This window comes from Lepidochelys olivacea (assembly GCF_965140295.1).
Source record: "Lepidochelys olivacea isolate rLepOli2 genome assembly, chromosome: 1".
Classification (NCBI taxonomy): domain Eukaryota; kingdom Metazoa; phylum Chordata; order Testudines; family Cheloniidae; genus Lepidochelys; species Lepidochelys olivacea.
This window is the reverse complement of record NC_140411.1, coordinates 199,160,732-199,180,955: the sequence shown is the minus strand read 5'-3', so window position 1 is coordinate 199,180,955 and position 20,224 is coordinate 199,160,732. Positions and strand designations below refer to the sequence as shown.

General features: G+C 41.4%; 1 protein-coding gene across 2 annotated transcripts in view; it reads right to left on the bottom strand.

Annotated features, from left to right (window-relative positions):
* Positions 1-20,224, bottom strand: part of IMPG2 (interphotoreceptor matrix proteoglycan 2) — a gene marked incomplete at both ends in the record, with an annotated part of 86,214 nt that overhangs the window by 5,110 nt on the left and 60,880 nt on the right. The window contains 7 exons of one of the 2 annotated variants that reach the window (XM_084629426.1): positions 1,137-1,356; positions 2,351-4,050; positions 4,490-4,808; positions 9,993-10,078; positions 11,086-11,330; positions 13,644-13,661; positions 16,191-16,249. In XM_084629426.1, the coding sequence (XP_084485552.1) occupies positions 1,137-1,356; positions 2,351-4,050; positions 4,490-4,808; positions 9,993-10,078; positions 11,086-11,330; positions 13,644-13,661; positions 16,191-16,249 (2,647 nt within the window). The remainder of the gene's footprint in view (positions 1-1,136; positions 1,357-2,350; positions 4,051-4,489; positions 4,809-9,992; positions 10,079-11,085; positions 11,331-13,643; positions 13,662-16,190; positions 16,250-20,224) is intronic. The other variant, XM_084629427.1, reaches the window with a different exon arrangement.

Here is a 20,224-nt window from a genome sequence, read left to right as displayed (position 1 = left end):
TCACCACATCCCACTGAAATCTGACCCATACAATGAAACTAATTGTTAAGGACAATTTAAAAATCAATACTGAAGATTTTCTAACCAAATTAGATCTCTCCCCTTCTCTGTTGGGAGACCAGCTACTTCAACGCAGTAGTCACCATTTGCCAATACATATCGCAGTTATTTCCTGTTTTTAGTATAGGGGAAAATATTTCTCTGTTACTAATCTATGCTAACTGTTGGCAAATGCTGACTCTTTAATTGCAAGCATTGTAAGGTATCTCCTGGAGATCTTGTTTTTGTACAAATATCTCTGGAAATAGAGGAAGAGAAATATAGAAAACAGACTTTTTCCCCCCCTTAACCAGAGGAATTGATTAACAGAGGGTCTTTTTCACTGTTACTGAGATCAGACCCAGAATTCCAGAGTAAAGATTCACCCTCTTTTGGGAATTAGATTAAAGACTCAAGAATGGCCAGAAGATAGAAGTCCAACTTGGAGTCAGTCTACAGTGTAAGTTATGTAATATTAGAAAGTGACCTGAGGAGTCATGATCATTAATGTTTGTTATAGTGAACCAGGAGCAGCTGCCAGGACATTAACCCCGTCTACACAGTGTGTTGATGCCATGACTCAATGTTGTGTTCCAACAGGAAGCAATTTCCCAGTATATATACACCCTTGAATGAGTTATTTCTGGGGGGAAGGATCTTTCTGCCTACGAAGAGCTGCATGGAAGAGTCCAGCCAAATGGGGGAGCCAGGAACACCAGCATGCTAGAGGGAGGGAGGGGAGACTGGGAAAAACAGGGACCAAATTCTATCTTCTAACTTTCCCTCTGCCTGCAACCACAGTGAAGTTGGTGGAGTCGCATAGGATGTAAGTCAGCACCAAACACGGCCCCAAATTTCTCTAGGAGGCCGTAAAGTTTTGGTGGATGTTGGTCCCATTTTACCTTAATCTGTCCTGCTAAACAGATTGGTTTTCAAAGTTTTAAAAACTCTGCTGACACCAAGACTGAGAAGAGTGATGGTGCTCTTCTCTAAGGCTCTGAGACACTGAGAAAGTCTGCTCAGGTTTTGAGCCCCAAGCATATTTGACTCGGCAGACGCTACTCACTGCATTGGCAGCACTCCCACACTGTCATTACCTGATTCCACGTCCAAGGAGTACTTGTCAATGGCCAGGTTCATGGTCTGGTAAGCAGTGTTGCAGAAGTCTTCCAGAATTACGTAGACCGCATTCGTGACATTACGAGGCACAGGTTTTTCAAACTTCATGCGGCTGTTCACCACAATACTGCCATTCCTGAAGTTCAGGATTTCGAGATTCTGGAAACCTGTTAGATTGGACTGCAGGTAGGGAACCAGCTGCAATGTAGGAAACACAATATCTGTACTGCTGTATAAATGCGATAGAAGATCTATTTCTGAATCTAATTCCAGGCCAATTGTAATGCTATTACATCACACACAGAGACTAGATATTTTGTCCCAATCACATTCAAAAAAAGGTATCAAAACTGTACCCAGCTGAGGCCCTACTGGCAGCTTATCAGGAGCCTGAGAGATTCACAGAATTTCCATAATATAGAGCAAATCACTGCAGGCTCCCTGTTCCATAATAGAAATGCATCCCACTGGATGCAGTGCTCCATCTTGATCCAAGCAAGCTCATACTGCATAACAGGACTTAACGCGTTGGGTATCACCCTTCATACATTTGGCTACTCCAGCCAAACTATTGATTTTCAGCTTAAAAACTGATAATTACTCCTGTGGCATTCTGCCACCCATTGGCTATTTAAGAGATCAGTAGATCCACAGGCAGTTTAACTCACTGAGCTACAGATTTAATAAAATAGTTGCTTTAAATAAAAAGCATCTTAAAACAGGTGAGAGCATCCAGTAACATATCACTCTGCACTCCCAATTATTTTTCTTTTCACCCATTGATAGAGCAAATGAAGACACTGTTTGGAAATGTGTGAACACAAAGGGCCAGTAGAGCCAATTAAAATACATGATTTACAGCAGCCAAGCGTCTGTCTCAGTGTTACTAAGTATTTAAGAGACTTATTTTTGCCTTGGTAAATCTGTCCCACACAAGTGAAACGTCAAAATTTGAGACACAAATATTCAAATAAAAGCGTTACATTTTCCAGACAAATTCTCCCACTATCATAAATATGAGTTACTCACAACTTGTGGGATGTACTAGGCTGCTGTAATTTTGTTGCAAACAATTTCTCTCTCTCTCTCTCTATCTCTCCCCCCCTTTTGCTCACATGCATGGTAAGAAAAGGTTTTAACTTAGGGCTTATAGTAGCTGCTAGTAACATATTCATTATAAAGTGAATCTTACCAGTTCTAAGAATCGTTGCTCCAGTGCCTTATATTCTGGGGAATTTTTATTGAATAGGTCCTCTGAAAACATCATGTTGGTAACACGGAGGCTAAAGAATACCACTAAAGCTCGTGAGGACGTGGTAGTGTTGCGATTTGCATGCGTGGGCCAAGCTATGCTGGCCATCTCTGTGGAGTGAACATTGGTAGATACCTCCATGCGACTATCAGTCATACTTCTTTCTTCCAGGTTCATCTCATGAGGATACAACATTGTGCCCACATGATCCAGCACTCTTGTAGTCATGTCCTCCCCCAGTTTTATTGAGCTAACTGTATATTGTGTAGTAGGGAAACTGGACAGGGAACCAATAGGATTCTTTGTTATAGTCACTGTTGCAAAAGAACCCACTGCCATATTTAAGCTACTAGGGGAACTAGTTTCATGGTCTGTACTAGACTGTCCAGTGAAATCCTCTGAACCAGTCGGCAGCTCCAGTAAATAAGGAGCTATCGTTGAAACTTCAACCTTACTCGGTGCTTCAGATTGCATATCTTGTTCTGCAGGTTTCTCAGATGCCCTTTCAGTGTTGTGAGTAGGCCAAATATTTATTGGTTTCACAGCAAGCGATCCAGAAGCTTCTTGAGTTGTCAAGTGCAAATCTGGAATTTGCTGCTCCTCCATGAAAATGTCAGTGACTATATTTTCCATCACAGGAGTTGCTGTCAGGACTGTTTCTGGCTTGAGGAGCCCAGTCCATGAGGAATCCATGTCTTGGTGTCCTATTGTAACAGCTACACCTGATTGGACTATTGTGGATAGTTCTTCTGGCTTTGTCCCTTCCTTGTTTTGGTTTCCTACTGCTTCATAAATGATTTGATGATCCTCACTGGACTCTTCAGCTTGTTTAACATTGAATGTCTCTGTAGATGTAAGGAGATGACCTTCTATAGAGATATCTTTTTCATGTGGTGAGATGGAGGTCTGTTCATCTGCCATATCTAAAGAAGAATAGTCCACTGAGGGCTCATATGTAAAGGATGAAGAATAATCAGACATGCCTGATGCCTCTAATGTTTGCATGGACAGTTCCACATTCAAGGTTTCTTGTGTCCATAACATAGGCACCTGCTGAGTTGCAGTTTCTGAAAGTCCAGGTACATTTGATTCAGAGTCATCAGTGAAATCCCCTCTTGCATTGGTCATGCCTCCATCCTCAGGATTACCATTTAATTTCTCTATAGAATCAATTATATAATCCAGGGTCTGTCCCTCAGGAGTATCCTGTGCTCTGATTAACAGAGAATCATTTTTATCTTTCAGCCAGCTTTCAGGAAGACTGTAGAAAACTGGCTCTAATGTTGCTATGCCCCATGGCCATGCCTCTTGACCTGAAGCATCAAATGCTGATCCAGATCCATCCTCATAAATAATTTCTCCTCCTGGATACAGATCGGGTTGCAGAGGGTTCACCTCTAGATAAACTTCTCCGTCCTCCAGGCTGTCACGGGATATAGAGTCTATGTCAATGGGCATGGCTTCTCTTGCCTTCTCTGCAGAGATCACTCCCTCATTATTAGGCTCTGTTTCTGATGTAGAGGCCATTGTTGGTATAGAAGTCGGAGGAACCACAGAAATGACTGTGGATGGCATTTCTTTTGGTGCAAGATGAGGGTATAGACTGGAAGGCAGAAGAAAGCCTTCCGACACTCCAGCATCTTCAAACACAAAGTCAACAATTTTCATTTAGTTGTGTTGTGACTTATGTAATTTTAGCTTGCCAGACTCTATTTCTCTTATATCCCCAAGGATCAGTAACTCTGTTTTTCCCCATTAAATACCTTGATCTGCTTACATGCCAAAGTTAGAAGTATCTATTGCAGATTTATCTACTGCTGTATCCAGCTAAAACTACTTGGCAGTGTTTCTGTGAAATGGAATAACAGGGATCATGCATATACCATTAATCTCTTTAGGGACAAATAGGCCTTATTAGTTGCTATAAACATTTAAACTTAGAAGTTGGTTCTTTTTAGTCACACCTGACTGAATACACAGGAGTTTCTAGGAAGTTGTTTTGGAGGGCTCTGGCTCCTGAGCACAAGGTAACATTGTTACCTAGACTTAAACTTTAGTTAATGAAGTGAAGTAACTTACCATCTTTGAAAGAAGCAGGGATAGACAGCCATTCCTGAGAGTCCACAGGAGAGCCATTTTCTAATATTGATGGGGTGACAGAAGGAAGAGTCTGGCTCCCTTCCTCTAGACTCATCCCACCAGGAGAAGAAGTGAGGACAGCCTTTGGTGTTGAATTCATGTTGTTCTCAAAGTCCAGGTTTTCTGATCTTAACCACATTTCATTGCTATTGGACTGTTCACTATCAAAGGTGAAACCTGATTTGGTGAAATCAAGTGGCAAGATATTGCTTGCAGTTGTTGCTTCTGCAGAGGGCCACTCAGCTAAAAGGGCATTATCCTGAAAGACAAATCCATAATAACCTATTATTGTGTGACTTGTGTCTGCATATGGACTGCACACAATATGCTAAGTAGTACAGTAATTGTTAACTAGTAGCAGCTTCTGCCTGGTGGGCTTCTGTTTCTCTGATTAGAGGATAACATGCACTATCAAGAGGTTCCAAACTGTAAGGATGACCTACATTTTAAGTCAGCCCACGTTCATTCCAAAGGATAGGATCATATACAGATTCTTTAGAGGAGAACAGCAGCATTCCTTTAAAAATGATATTCAATAGCAGTGGGATACTATGGATTAGAATGTGCACCACTTATGCCCATCTGTTTTCCTTTTACCAACTGAAAGAATTTACTGATGTGTTATAAATAAGGTTACAATTTTGTCACAGTAATTTTTAGTAAAAGTCAGGGACAGGTCATGGGCAATAAACAAAAATTCACGGAAGCCCAGGACCGCTCCCTGACTTTTACTAAAAATTACTGTGACAAAATGGGCCAGACAGGGGATAAGAGCCCAAGCTCTGCTGCGTGAGGGGTGCCGGGCTCCCTGCCACTTGTGGCAGATGGGACCTATAGGAGCCCCGTGGCAGATGGGAGCTCCAATCCCGCTGCCCCGAGGCTGAAGTGGAAAATGTCACAGAAGTCTCTGAATTAATGAATTCCATGACATAATCTAATCCTTAGTTATAAACCAGTAATATTCAATTAAAATTTTTCACAGGTCAGATAAAGCAACTTCCGTATCTTGGTAAGCTAAAAGGCTCTCTCTAGGGTCACAGGGCTCTCCAGGCGTTTGCTCTCTAGGGAGCCTGCCAAGGATTGCAGTCGTTCAAAAGTGGTGTGCCGGATTGTATTTATTAATCTCATAACAACAGGCTAAGCATGCCAGTAGACAATATTCCAGTGAAAACTTGCAAAGAAATAATTATACAAATACATTGCAATGCTATTAAAACAGCATGCTATTCATATTAATTCTATTAAAACTATTAATTTAAAACTGGAAATTAAACTCACAAGATATTCAGTGAATGGACATCTTATTTCCCTTCCTTATAGCCTGATATTTTGATAGCTGCTCTGTGGGGTTTTATTTTTTTTTGTTTTTTTTCCTGAAAAACTACTGTGCAGGACGCAATCAAGTTAACTGATGAAAGCACATCAATTACTGATTGCTTTACGTTACGTAGGCACCTGCTTAAAAGTGTACCCCTGTAAATCAAAATGGAGCACCAAAATCTAGCTTCAGTGTGTTTAAATATAAATTAAAAGTTTATAAATTAAATACACGGCGTGATAATAGAGGGAAAATAAATGGAGGTGCATCTGCCCAGCCCCCATCAGTTCTGCCCTCTAGCTCTTCCATCTGCCCAGCACCCTAATCCCCCCATTAAGTTCTTGCCTCTAGCCCTCCCCCCCCCCAATTATCTGTGGCCTTCCCAGCCTCATCTCTGCTCTTACTGGGATTCTTCACCAACCGTCACAGCCCAGGCTGGGGGGAGGCTGCAGCAGGGTACCCCTCCCCCTTCTGAGGTGTGAGGGGAAGGCTCCACTGCTTCTTCACCTCCTTCCCTCCCCTTTCTCACATTGGGTATTACAGGGAGGGAACAGGGAGTGGAGCCGCCCTGAGCTGCAAGGCTCTTTCTGCTCCCTCCTTCCCCTGCCCCTCTTGTGCGCTGGGAAGGCTCCCCTCCTATTCCCCCAACCCTTCCTACAAGAATAGGCTCGGCTCCTGAGAGGTGGGGAAGGAAGCTCGGCTGCTGCTTCCCAGCAGCCACGAAGGATCAGCTGACGCTCAGTGGCGGGTGGGCGGGCGGGCCCCATGGGTTGGATGTGGGCCACGGGCCACCAATTAAAGAACAATGTTATAAGCTACCCATCAGCTGCCTCAAGCACCCGACTCTAGTACAGAAACCCATCCGTCCCCTTGGAGTTCATAGGCATATCTGGGTAACACCACAAACTTTTTTAAAAAGCCTGTTAAACCAGTGGAATCTATAATAAGAGGAAGAATGCTTAGAACTTACATAGTCCTTTTCATCTGCAAGCTGAGTGAAATGCAGAAAGTAAACAAAGAACATACACATGAAAAGCAAATTTGATTTCAAAGCTTCTCTCTTTCTTTCCTACATTCTACTAGTGTGTGGGCATCATAACCATCATAGTCCTTAGCACTTTTCATCCTCAAACGTTAATCTATCCACACAGTACCTCCTGAGAGATAGGGTAGGTATTGTCTCCATTTTGCACATAGAGAAACCAATGCAGAGAGATTAACTTCACCAAGACCATAGAGGGGGGTCAGCATGTCATAACTATGACTAGAACTGAGGAGCCTGGCTTCCAGTCCTTGGCACAGAAAAATAAACCAAGTGGGCAATGGGCACACCAGTGCTCATTCCCCTAGCATGAATACTCATCAAAGACTCATTTAAGCTCAAATTGTCAAATTCAAATTGCATCTTTGGTTGTAAAACTTGCAGTTTGCAAAGTGTGAGCCTCTATCCTGCACTGTGATTCACTAGTGCAGGCCCTTGGACTCCACCAAGGAGAGGGGTCCATGCTTGCAAATTACACTGCAGGACACGTTAGTTACAGAATTCGTCCAATAAGGAAATAGAAACAATACCGTATGATTTATGTAATGAACCTATAGGAGTGTGAATTGTGAACACTCACAATGGACTCTTCACAGTCTACACCAAAGAATTATTCTGAAGTAATTTGCAAATGATGAATAAATCTGAGAATTTAATTACCTGTGTTTGAACAATTTGTGAACAAGGCAAAAAAAATGCGAATCTCACAGAATAAGCTCTTTTCTTGTGGATTATTTGCGGTGCTCTTTTATGACTAGCCGTTATTCCACTCCTGATATCTTTGTAGGCGGTTTTCATTTTAGCAATTACAAGCGACCAATGAATTGAAATTAATATATATGAGTTATGTGCTTCAGGAGCAAAAATCACCAATGCGTGTAAAACTATCAGGGTTTGTTTTGTTTTTTTGCAAGATTAGCGAAATAAGTATTAAAAAGAACAAACATAAGAACTGGTGTCAATAACTTTTCAATGCAAAATTTTTAAATGTTAGCGCACCAGTGCCAGGAATTGCACTTCATCATTTATGTAATGTGGAGAGGTGTTCCTATGACAACTAATGCATTTCAAAGATTCTTGTTATGGTGCAATGTTTTATTAACAAGTTTAATATTAGAGTGGCAAGTTCTGTTTTTGCCAATATCATTTGAATGGCTTACTAATATGACAGATCACTGCAAAAAGAAAAAAATCCCAATTTCCCATTTCTCTCTGCCAGAAAGACATTACCTTCAATAATCCAGCCTGTTACAACAACAACAAAGTCTGGTTTAAATCCTATCTGCAGGATTTGAGAGAGATACAGCGACGAGGATTTGTAAAATTTAAAGAGGTGGATCTAGAGTTAATTGATATCTGCTACTGATCAGTTTGTGAAGTCAGGATAGTCCCACACAAATATGATGAATTAAAATACAGTCCTTAAAATTTTAACCATTTCTACAGAAGGGCTAATACAAAATATAGCAGGACTCATTTTATCACTGGCACTTAATTTCTCCCATATTGCTTTAGCTGTGAAGAACAGATATTGCAACTGAGCCATTAAAAAAAATTCAGCCTTGTTTTCTGTTTGTAATCTGTCCATAAGCAGTTTGATTTGTTATTGAAATGGTTTCCTAAATAATTTCTGTATTGTTGATTGCACATAGCAGCTCGCTGCAAGTATTCAACATCTAAAATTGAAGCTCTTGACTGGAAATGTAGGTCACATGCTATTGTTTCTATTCCTTGAAAGGATAAACAAAGCTATTGGAATCAGGTTTCTGGGTGCAAATACTTGCTTTTACAAGTTCATAATTGACTTCCAGAAAATATTCTCAAAAATCCAGTTAAAGTGAATTGCCACAAACTTTCCTATCAATAAATTCATTTGCTAGAATATCTGCAGAAAGTGAACATAGAAGGGATGTAAGCATAGCTAAAGTTATTTCTTTTATTAATGTAGTATGGAACATTTTTAAGCTACTCACTCATCTCTAGTAAATATACAATATAGAAAACCAGTCTATATAAATTAATCAATATATTCATGCTGTTCACCATAATCAATCTGTTATGGCAATTCCCATGTAAATGTCTAGGTTACATAGGGATATTTTTGAAGTTTTTATTCAGCCAAAGATTCCCACTAACAAGGATACTACACATGTTAATATACTGTATATTAATATAATGTACATCATAAGATACACTCATATGAAGCCAATGGGAGTTCTACTTGAGTGAGGACTTCAGGGACTTGGCCTGAAATTTAAGTGTGTCCAGGCTCACAAAACTATCTGCATAATGGGCCAGATAAAAACCTAGATTGTATCACCACCAAATTCAGGGATGTTCAGAAGCTGGGTCTGAATTTTGTAGCTTAATTTCAGCTTCTCTCAATATGTATATAGTCAGGTGTTGCCTTAAACGCCTTCAACTTTGGAGCAAGCTTGGATGTATAAAAATGAAACTATTGGCCAATATTTGTCTAGATTTCCTTTGCTGTTACTGAGATGTAGGTTTGTTTTTATAAAGAACTGAGCACTGCACTTCTCAGTGATAGCAGTACAGCTGCAAAGGAGGAACAGGAGTTCTATTTTAATCTAATCTCTTCCATGGGCAAAATTTCCCCTCACATCTACCTCTTTTGTTCCAAGAAAAGGCCCAAATGATTCTCTTCAGTTGTGAGGGCCATCATTTCCCTATGAAGCCACACAATCAAAACATTACAAGAAACCAAAAGGGAATCCTAAAATGAAGAAGTGGTTAGACAGGCTATAACAAGAACACAGTACTGGCTTGTACGGAAAAGAACAGATCAGGTTCCATTGCAGGAGGCGTGTCACTCTCCTAAGACCAAATATTTCCCAAAAGGAAGACTTGCAAAACAGAGCTCTCTCATCAGACTGTATAGCTCCATATTGTGTGTATTTCTGAGCATTCATTCTATATTTCAAACATGGCAGGGAACTGTGTTTTTGGATTCTGACCATACTTCCACCGTGTAGAGTTAAACTATTTGGTTGTGTTTGTAAGTAGGCAGCTGGAGGACAAATTAGTCTCACTAGAATGAGAATGCAGTGCAGAAATGTACTTACGTCATCAACTTCTGGAGACTCAAGAACAACTGGATTTTCAGTAATCCTGGATGTGTCTTCAGGTGCAGGGGAGAGAACTTCTTTCACTGTGAAAATAAAAAATGAGTTGTAAAATCACAGTTCATATGGAATGTTTATTGTAGTTTATATGATGCCAACTGTGTTTTATTGTCTCTTTTTTCCCCAAATGCTGTCACAGCTGCGGGTGCCTGAAAATAATTAAAAGCAGAGGATAGGAAAACATTCAGAATTTGAAGGTGTACACTGTCCAATTTATCATCCCAATTTGCCCTTAGAGAATTACTGTGAAAAGCTGCACTAGCACTGGAAGGAAGTTGTTTGTAGAAGCAACAGGGTACTCTGGACTAAAACCCTCACTCATTTGTCCTCTTTCCATCTCATATTTGCTTCCAGGATCTTCTCAAAGTGCTCACCAGAATGATTGAGCATCTGGAATGCCTTTTATCAGTCACACCTGAAGCAAAGATAGAGGAAGGATAACGACTGGAGATAGATAATTTCCACTGGCAACAGGGAGGACATCGAGAAGACAGCACTTACCAGGCGCTGGTCTGTGCTGCCAGGGTCCAACTCAGCACTACTAGGCTGAAATTCATCCTAGTACAGAGGGCCCTATGCATCATTTGAGCCCCATTTAAGTGGCACATAGGGCCTTCTGCAGGCCTTCTGCACTGAGCTGAATTTCACTCTTACAGAATGTCATCAGCATCATCCTGCTGTAAGAGGATATACAATAATATACAAAGTATATATTTTGGGTGGAATTTGTATTTCATTTTAGTTACTGACATATGATTGAACCCATCAATACATACCTTAAAAATTATACATCGCAATGTTAAATTAATTTGAGAGGGGCTAATCTGGTGGGTTAGGGATAGGATGCTACCACTGCTGATCTGCTTTGATTTTGATAAAATCAGGAGAAAAGGAGGAGCCCTGAGGACCATACCACTGCATATAACTTCCTCCTTTTGAGAGAGGAGCTCCTAATCCCCCACACCACATCCTTCATCTTTTTTAAACATAAATTCTGATTAACAGACCACAGCATTTCTTAAGTAATACACACCATTAATGAGCTGGAGAGAGTCAGGGTCCAAGGTCAAAGAGACATTTTCAAGGAAAGAGTTCTTTTGAAGGATTTCAGCAATATAAGTTCTGAAGTCACTGATTGTGTAAACAACAGTTGGGTTATCCTCAAGTTCTACGAGGGAGTTGTCCTCCACTTTGTTGGACTGAAGGTTAATAAGGTCCCAGGTGGCATTGCTGATGGCTTCCCCAACAAACGTGACAGCGTAGTGAACCTCCACACCACTGTGGTTTTATAAAGAAAAAAGAAAATATAGATCAGAGCTAAACAGTTAGCCAGCTATATCATGCATTCTGGTTGTTTGAGGAGCCAGGTCTCACACTTAGAAAAGATACAACAGTTTAAAGGGGGTCTTTAGTAAAAATATATTTAATTGTTTTTATGTTTGTCTATCTCTGTAAAATGTATCACAGATGGAGCAAAATCTTCAGAGAGTGCACCACCCAAATTCAAAATCTCATATTTCCAACATCATGACAAGCCCAAATATTTGGCTTTATATCATAGTCATTAATAGGGCCAACCAATATCCAGAAGTGGAAATACCATGTGTGAAGAGACCAGGTTTTTACAAGACCTTGTCAACCCCATGAATGGTTTTGAGACATGGAATCAGCCTGGGAAAATGTAAACAAGCACAAAATATAAAAATTTGAGTGTCCTTGATCATCCCTAGTGGACAAGTTTTGCAATTTAAACCTGTTTTAAATGGTGCTCTTGATAGATCTAAAGATGTGTTTATATTATATGCCCAGAAGAGTGCCTATTTATAAGAATGTAGTTGCTCTCATTTATTTTTATTAAGAAGTTTTTGTTTTGTAAATTTGTACAGCTGAATTATTTGTACCAGTCCTACCCTATTTTCTGAATTTTCTTCTCATGAGCACACTTGGATTTACCTCCCCACAAGACAGTGCAGTAATCAGAGTTACCATACACAGAGCGTAAGCACTAGGGAGCTTTAGTTAGTGTTTCACACTTTGACTGTACAAAGTGCATAATCAGAAAATGAGGTGGTCTATGAAGCACCAGGAAACCCTGCTCCAAAGATAGGTTTTCCTCCTGCCGTAGAGCTGGAATGCATCCCTAATCAATGGCTGGGCTTAGTGAGGCCTACAGAGCTAAGCTCAGTTCAGATGTAAGCAGCAAATGCGGCTGCACTAAAACCACAACTCTGCTGGAGTTTTGCTGTTGCCACCTTGGCTGAATTTCACCCACTGTAGGCACATTCTGGGCATAAGTATCACTCTGGGGAATGGAAACAGAGCACAACAATGAAAAGACAGGGCAAAAATCAGAACCCAATATGCTGGACAACAATAATATCTGGATTTAATAAAGCCATGCTGTCAGTTGCAGCTATTAAATGCAATTAATAACTACGGTCATCCACCTGAAACGGGCCCCAACATCTGTTCCTTGGAGCAGAGTGTCTCTGAATAGATTCTTGTGCATCCTTTCTTGCAGAAGTGCATGGAAGTAAGGGGATGGCTTTAATACTCTGCTGTTTCGACAGAGTTTTTTCTTTTCAATCCCTTCTTCTAAAATCAAATACTGCTTCTCTATAAGATTGTTTATGGAAACCAGCTTTTATGTTAAGATGTGTATTAGAGGGAATTTATATTTGACCTTTAATGGATTAGGAGCCCACAGTTCATTGACTTTTTGTCAGGTAAGTTCCCAAAAAGGTATCAAAGAGAGCGTTATTTGAAGTCCGTATTAATTGGCAATTACTTCAAAATTCTTCAAATAAATAAGGGCTTCAAAGAGTGCTCTCTCTTTGATTGCATTTTAGGAAATCTCTAACAAAAGGTCAATAAACTGTGGGCTCCTAATCCATCAAAGGTCAAGTATTAATTCCCTCTAAAATGTGTGTGTGTGTATATACACACAGACACACACACAGCACCTCAACAGATTTTGAGGTACTTAATACGGGCTTCAAAGAGCGCTCTTTGATACCTTGACACACAAACACACACTAAATACACAGAAACATTCCCCAAACAGCCCCAGTCTGATCTCTCCTTCCAGCTGAAGAAGGTTGATTACAACTTCCACTGAGGTTCACATCCACATTGGCCTTCAAACACTTAAATGGGGTTTGCTTGAGATGTACCATTGTCTTAATTTATTTGGCTTTATACGGTCATAAAAAAGAGATACCTATCAATGGCTCTAGGTGCCCTACCACAAATTGCAATGAAAAACCAGTAAACAGCAGTTAAGCAATTTTATTTGCTTTAAACTAGAGATTCCTACAAAAAAATTTTAACTCACAAACTGATTCATGTTTAGGCAGAGTTTGCTATGTAACTCTTTCTGATTACTAGTTAAATAAGAAAATTGGATTAGACTATCTGTAGCCTAAAACAGGTCAGCTACTTGTAGTTTTAAGTAAATCTACAGCAAGGGATAATATTTTTACTGGATGTATCCTTAATTCATAACCACACTGCCATAATAACTGGTAGTCTCATGCAATTAGCAAGCCTGTCTAAATTTACACTACGACAATTTACATATGTTGCCTTTACCTGTCATCGTCAGGAGAGCTAAACATTAAAAAAAGAAATAAATATGTTAAATGAGAAACAGTTTTGTCATTCCATTTAAGTCTTCTAGTTCAGCGGTTCTCAAACTGTGGGTTGTGACCCCGTTTTAATGGGGTCACCAAGGCTAGAGTTAGACATGCTTATGTCTGGGGCTGAAGCCCAAGCCTCACCGCCCAGGGCCAAAGCCAAAGCGCAAGGGCTTCAGCCCTGGGTGGGGGGGGGCTCAGGTTACAGGCCCTCAGCCTGGGGCTGAAGCCCCTGGGTTTTGGTTTTGGCCCCCACACCTGGGGCAGCGGTGCCCGGGCAGGCGTAGGTTTCGGTCCCCCCTCTTGGGGCCATGTAGTAATTTTTGTTGTCAGAAGGGGATCGCGGTGCAAGGAAGTTTCAGAACCTATGTTCTAGTTTATTCCTTATAGTGACAGCTCTGACATGCTATAGAACAGACAAATTTGAAAATAAATCAAATTAAATAGCTTACAAGTAAAAAATGTTATTCTGCTATACAAGGGACCAAATTCTGGTTTCACTCAACTCAATGGGAGATTCACTACTGGCTTCAATGGGACTAAAAGTTGTTCTAAGTCAGTGCAGTTGTGCTAGCATATATCAGGGGGGAAAACAGGCACAATAACGTTACTTACGGCTAGTTTACAAACATATTTACTTATCAGAAAGTAGTAGGATATCCTTGCCAGAACAAGCAGCCTTTTCGGCCTTCTCCACAGGTGCAGCAGCATGTAGTGCTACACGTCGCCGTGAAAGGCAAACTGTGTCTACGGTGCGGCATTAGCTACATGCAGCAGTGAAAGTCTGGCAGCTCCCCGAGCCTTTCCCTGCTGCCTCCCCAGTGCCAGAGTCTTTTGCTGTGATGGGGAAAGGCTCCAGCAGCAGGGAGGCAGTGTAGACAGGGGAAGCGCTGCTTGGGCATGTAAAGAGACAGCTGTGTAGGCAGGGCGTATACTCTAGGCTTCTGGCATGTTTTTACTCTACATGCCTAAGCAGTGCACACACGGCTGCTTATACCCGTGCTAGGGGTGTGTGCAGTGTACGTACTCTGCACGCTGCTGGGACTGATAGGAGGTATTGGAATGGCATTAATGGAGATGGAAGCCATTTCTCTACGGAACTGGTGTTACATATGCTGAGACCGTGCAGGCTTTTCTACGCTGCCACACCTGTGTGTTTTGATTCTGACTTCTGCTAAAAGTGAGAACTGAAAGGGCTGTTTCCATGCTCCTGCAAAGCTTAAGTTTCCCTTGCAGAGACTGCGAACAAGGATAAATATTAGGGAGAATATGATGTGGCCATTTATGAACTACGAACCATTTTATGAGACCACCACTTCATTTTGCACACCTAAAGATCAACTAATAGTTGCCAATTATTAACAAACCACTGCACACTGGGCTAGATTGGAATTTGTCACTACACAAACAGGCAAATCCTACCAAAACCAGGCCCACAGATAACCTTTTAAATGTTTTATTATTTCATTCTGTATCAGCTTTTCTGTGGCACTCATAACCACAGCATTTGAACACCATCACAAACCCCCTCCCGCTAAGGTAAAGAAGTGTTATCCTTGCACACGGGGAACTGAGGCACAGAGAGGGTGCGTGACTTGGCTCAAGATAATCACAACAAATCTGTGCAGAGCTGAGAACTGAATCCAGATTTCCTGATTCCCAGTCTGGTGCTCCAACCACAAAAGTATCCTTTGTCCCTTGCCATTTTTGCTTCCGGTGAGTATTGTAGCAGCTGAGTTTATTGGCAGGAATATTCAGAGAAATACTGACTTATAAATCAACTAGTGCAAAATGTTAAGGCAGATAAATTTCAGATTCATACTCCTGTGTATTCACATCAGAAACCTAATCCTAAAAGTTATACTCAAGCCAATCAGGAAACAGAAACATGTCACGTGACCTGTGCATCCAATCAAACCAGCTCAAATCTCAATTTCAAGTACTTGCTACAAATCTCTTGGAAACAATATTTACAAAACAAATGGACTCGAATCATTCTGAAAAACAAATAAATTGGAGAAACTCAGTCTTTTCACAGAATATTCATGAACAGAAAGACATGCAAAATACGTCAAATAAACAATTTGTTACAAATTATTCATCTATGCCTCTTTGTGACTTAGAAGTGAAATGTTATATATTTCATCATTAACCTTCTGAGCCATCCAGTCTTCCCTAACAGACTGGATAAAAAGTTAAGTACACTCAAAGTTTTCCCAAGAGTGTTTGGATTCCTCTGCATTTAATACTAACCTGTATCAAATTATGAACATTTGAGAATCTTGGAGAATTATCAAATGGCAAAAGACATGTTTATTGTATTTAAATCCTAGGACAAAGAAACAGGGGCAGACATCATGAGAGAGGCTTTGACTGACTTCATGGGCAGAAGAAAGAAACAGCTGATCAAATTTGTCCTCTGCAGCAGTGATCAATAAAAGTTGTGTAGGTCAGTTATGAGAACACTGATGTTAGGTTTGTATGCCTTTATAAATCTATTTACCTGAATTCCAGCACATGGATATTATTGTATCCAGGTAATCCTTCAAATGCATTTTTTACCTATTTGAAAAAAAAGCCAGAGAGATAAATGTGTTTTATGAAATATTTGCAGCATTGTATAAAATGATGAGTTATCTATTTATAATAGAAAAGGGCATAGGATATCATCGAACTTTTTATCTGTATATAAAATGAGCTGAGATGGCATCTCTTTCTTGTTACAAAAACAGAAGGAAATTGTGAGTATACCCAGCACCTATAGGAAATCTACAGACATATGACTGTACACAGAGAGAAGGGAACTACAAATCTGAATGATCACAATAGAGCTCTCTGGCATCTTAATTCTGTAGTGGCCTTTCAACAGATATGCATGAGGTTAAAACACAATCAGATTTTATATGAGCCCATTTAACTGACGGTCTCCACAGCTCCTGACAGCAATGCACCCATACACTACTATCCTGCTTAGCCAACTCAAATCTTTCCCCCCAACCAAAGGTTATGACTGCCTCTAAAATTCTTCGGATTAAATGTAGGACGGATTAAGACAAAAGTCTTAGGATCTAGGACACATTATAGCAGATCCCAAGACACAGCAATGAGTCAGCGAACCAGGTGCTAGTGCAGAACACAACCAATTGCTACTGGGCTAGCTAGGCTGCTTTAACTGGGTGGAATTATCTAGGGTTCGGGAGGGGAAGAAAGATAACAATCCACCGGGTGAGGGTGAAGCTAGGAGGGGAAACATGCGGGTGGTAAAGTGCTGGTGTGTCCAGGCCTAATTAAAGAGGGAACTGTCCTGCAATAGTGGGCCACAAATAGGAGAAACCACCAGTAATTGGGTTCATGTTGGAACAGAAAATCCCTGTGATCTGTCATCACAAGATTTTTTACTCCCCAGATTCCACCCCCCAGACCTGTTTTTAAACAGTCTCTGGTGAGACTTAAACTATCCCAAGTGCTGCTGATTTTCAAAGGCTTCTGTGTCCAAGCACAGAGAGAAATAGGCAGGGGATCAAAGGAACGGAACATCCAGATGCCAGGTGGCCCCTATTCCATCTGACATTTCTTCCACATACACTAGGGCACTACTATTTGGCCACACAGCTAGGAAAATTAAGACGTCTGACCTAAACTGGCCATACATGACAGTTGTGGTGACACCCTTTGGCTTAAGGACAGAGTCCATCTATTTCCCACCTAACTCAGAATCTGGCATAGAGTTAGCCCCAGTATAATGGATTCAACAGACTTTGCCAAGAAGAGCTCCAACTAATAAGACTGAAAAGGGAATAAAGCTAGAGAAAAGAATGCCATTATTGTTGGTTATTTTATAGCACACAAAGTTGTGCTGGGTGTCTTACCTAATACAAAAGACAGACAAGGTCCCTGCTCCAAAGGGCTTATGGTCAAAATGTGGACATGTCAATGAGTATGGGTGAGAAACAGGGAGATGGGGCGAGGAAGGTCCAGAGTTACAGTGATATGATCACACAGACGCTCAGTTTTGGTGCACACACATATATCAGTGGCCCAATAACGATTTTTTATTTTTTTTAAAAAAACAGCTCTAGGACAGCAAATATTATGGACCCACGAGTTGTGGGAATTGCAGAAGAGGTGCATTTTCAGAAGGATTTAAGACCCTGATTCAGCAGCCCTTCCTTATTCAGCAAAACACTTTTGAGCTTAATTTCCATTTACTTCAATGGGATTTAAACATGTGCTCGAGTACTTTGATGAAGAGGAATAGATTTAGACAGGTTCTTAAACGCTCTGCTGAGTGAGGGCCTAAGTGAGCAGTGAGTATGGGCTTGGTGGCTCAGGTTACAAATGGTGTATTACATGTAAGGGGTGTCCACCCATTCAGGAAATGTTGCTGCTCCCAGACAGTACTGAGTAGTGCTCTGTTGTTTTGTGACCATCATTCACTCTCTTTAAAAGAATTCACTGCTGTGAAGGTAGTTGCTTTTACCGTCATCTGAAGGTTCACTCCACTTGTTAAGATTATTGAAATTAAGCTGGGAAGCCTTTCTGCTTTAGCAGTTGGGACTCAATATTCTCACGTATTCTGGATCTTAAAACTGGCCAAAAATTTAGAGAGCTCTGGGGTGAATTTAGGTAGGCCATTCAGTAACAAGGAAGCATTAAAATTTTAAACAGCCTTTCCAAGCCCTGAAGTTTTATTAAGATCAGATGGAATCCCATCATGAGACAATGAGAATCTTGACACTTCTTGAAGCCCTGTCTCACAACCCTATTGGTGAGTCACTGAAATATTCAGAAAGAATAGGGCCAAACTTAGTCCTGGATAAGCAGCTGTGTAAACTGGCAGAGTGATGCAACAGAACAAAAGGCAGTTGCTATCAGCCAAGCCTTTTCCACCAAGCAATAATGTTTTTATAATAATAAAGCAAAATGCATTAGTAAAAGCAGAAAAGGAAACCGAGAACTTCCCAACTCAGGCTTCAACTGAGTCCCTCTGCCCCACTGTATGGAGCCCATCCTTCACAAAAGCACCTTCCCATCTCTACCTGCAAAAAAGCCAAATTATAGTCCTGTACGAAGAGATGGAGAAGCTCAACTAGATTAATCCCTAGTCAACAAGAACCAGGCTGTGCCCCTGTACACTGTCCATAGGACACAACTCCACGACTGCAGGAGCTGTTGGGCTGGCACTCTCTCAGGCATTTCATAAAGCATAATTTTGGGGAGTTCTAGCATAAAGGGAAAATCCCACAGTGCTGTGCTGACAACATATGGTGAGTGTATGCCCCAGCATTCTCACTGAGTTAGAGTCTGGATCTCAGAGCAGCAGCACTGGTTTACCATTCAAAGCAGAGCAGGCTGTCGTAGATCAGGACAGCAAGGATATTTGAGGCATCACATTTTTAATGACTGGAGAGTGAGGTGATAGGCATTTCCCAGCATGCCTCAGGCAGCAAAATCCCTAGCTAGCTCAGGAGAACCACGTAAGGAAAAGCTGTCCCTAACACGGCTGCCACATAGAATCATAGAATATCAGGGTTGGAAGGGACCTCAGGAGGTCATCTAGTCCAACCCCCTGCTCAAAGCAGGACCAATCCCCAATTAAATCATCCCAGCCAGGGCTTTGTCAACCCTGACCTTAAAAACTTCTAAGGAAGGAGATTCTACCACCTCCCTAGGTAATGCATTCCAGTGTTTCACCACCCTCCTAGTGAAGTTTTTCCTAATATCCAACCTAAACCTCCCGCACTGCAACTTGAGACCATTACTCCTTGTCCTGTCCTCTTCTACCACTGAGAATAATCTAGAACCATCCTCTCTGGAACCACCTCTCAGGTAGTTGAAAGCAGCTATCAAATCCCCTCTCACTCTTCTCTTCTGCAGACTAAACAATCCCAGTTCCCTCAGCCTCTCCTCATAAGTCATGTGTTCCAGACCCCTAATCATTTTTGTTGCCCTTCGCTGGACTCTCTCCAATTTATCCACATCCTTCTTGTAGTGCGGGGCCCAAAACTGGACACAGTACTCCAGATGAGGCCTCACCAATGTTGAATAGAGGGGAACGATCACGTCCCTCGATCTGCTCGCTATGCCCCTACTTATACATCCCAAAATGCCATTGGCCTTTTTGGCAACAAGGGCACACTGCTGACTCATATCCAGCTTTTCGTCCACTGTCACCCCTAGGTCCTTTTCCGCAGAACTGCTGCCTAGCCATTCGGTCCCTAGTCTGTAGCTGTGCATTGGGTTCTTTCGTCCTAAGTGCAGGACCCTGCACTTATCCTTATTGAACCTCATCAGATTTCTTTTGGCCCAATCCTCCAATTTGTCTAGGTCCCTCTGTATCCTATCCCTGCCCTCCAGCGTATCAACCACTCCTCCCAGTTTAGTATCATCCGCAAATTTGCGGAGAGTGCAATCCACACCATTCTCCAGATCATTTATGAAGATATTGAACAAAACCGGCCCCAGGACCGACCCCTGGGGCACTCCACTTGACACCGGCTGCCAACTAGACATTCTATCATTGCTACCGGGAGCTTG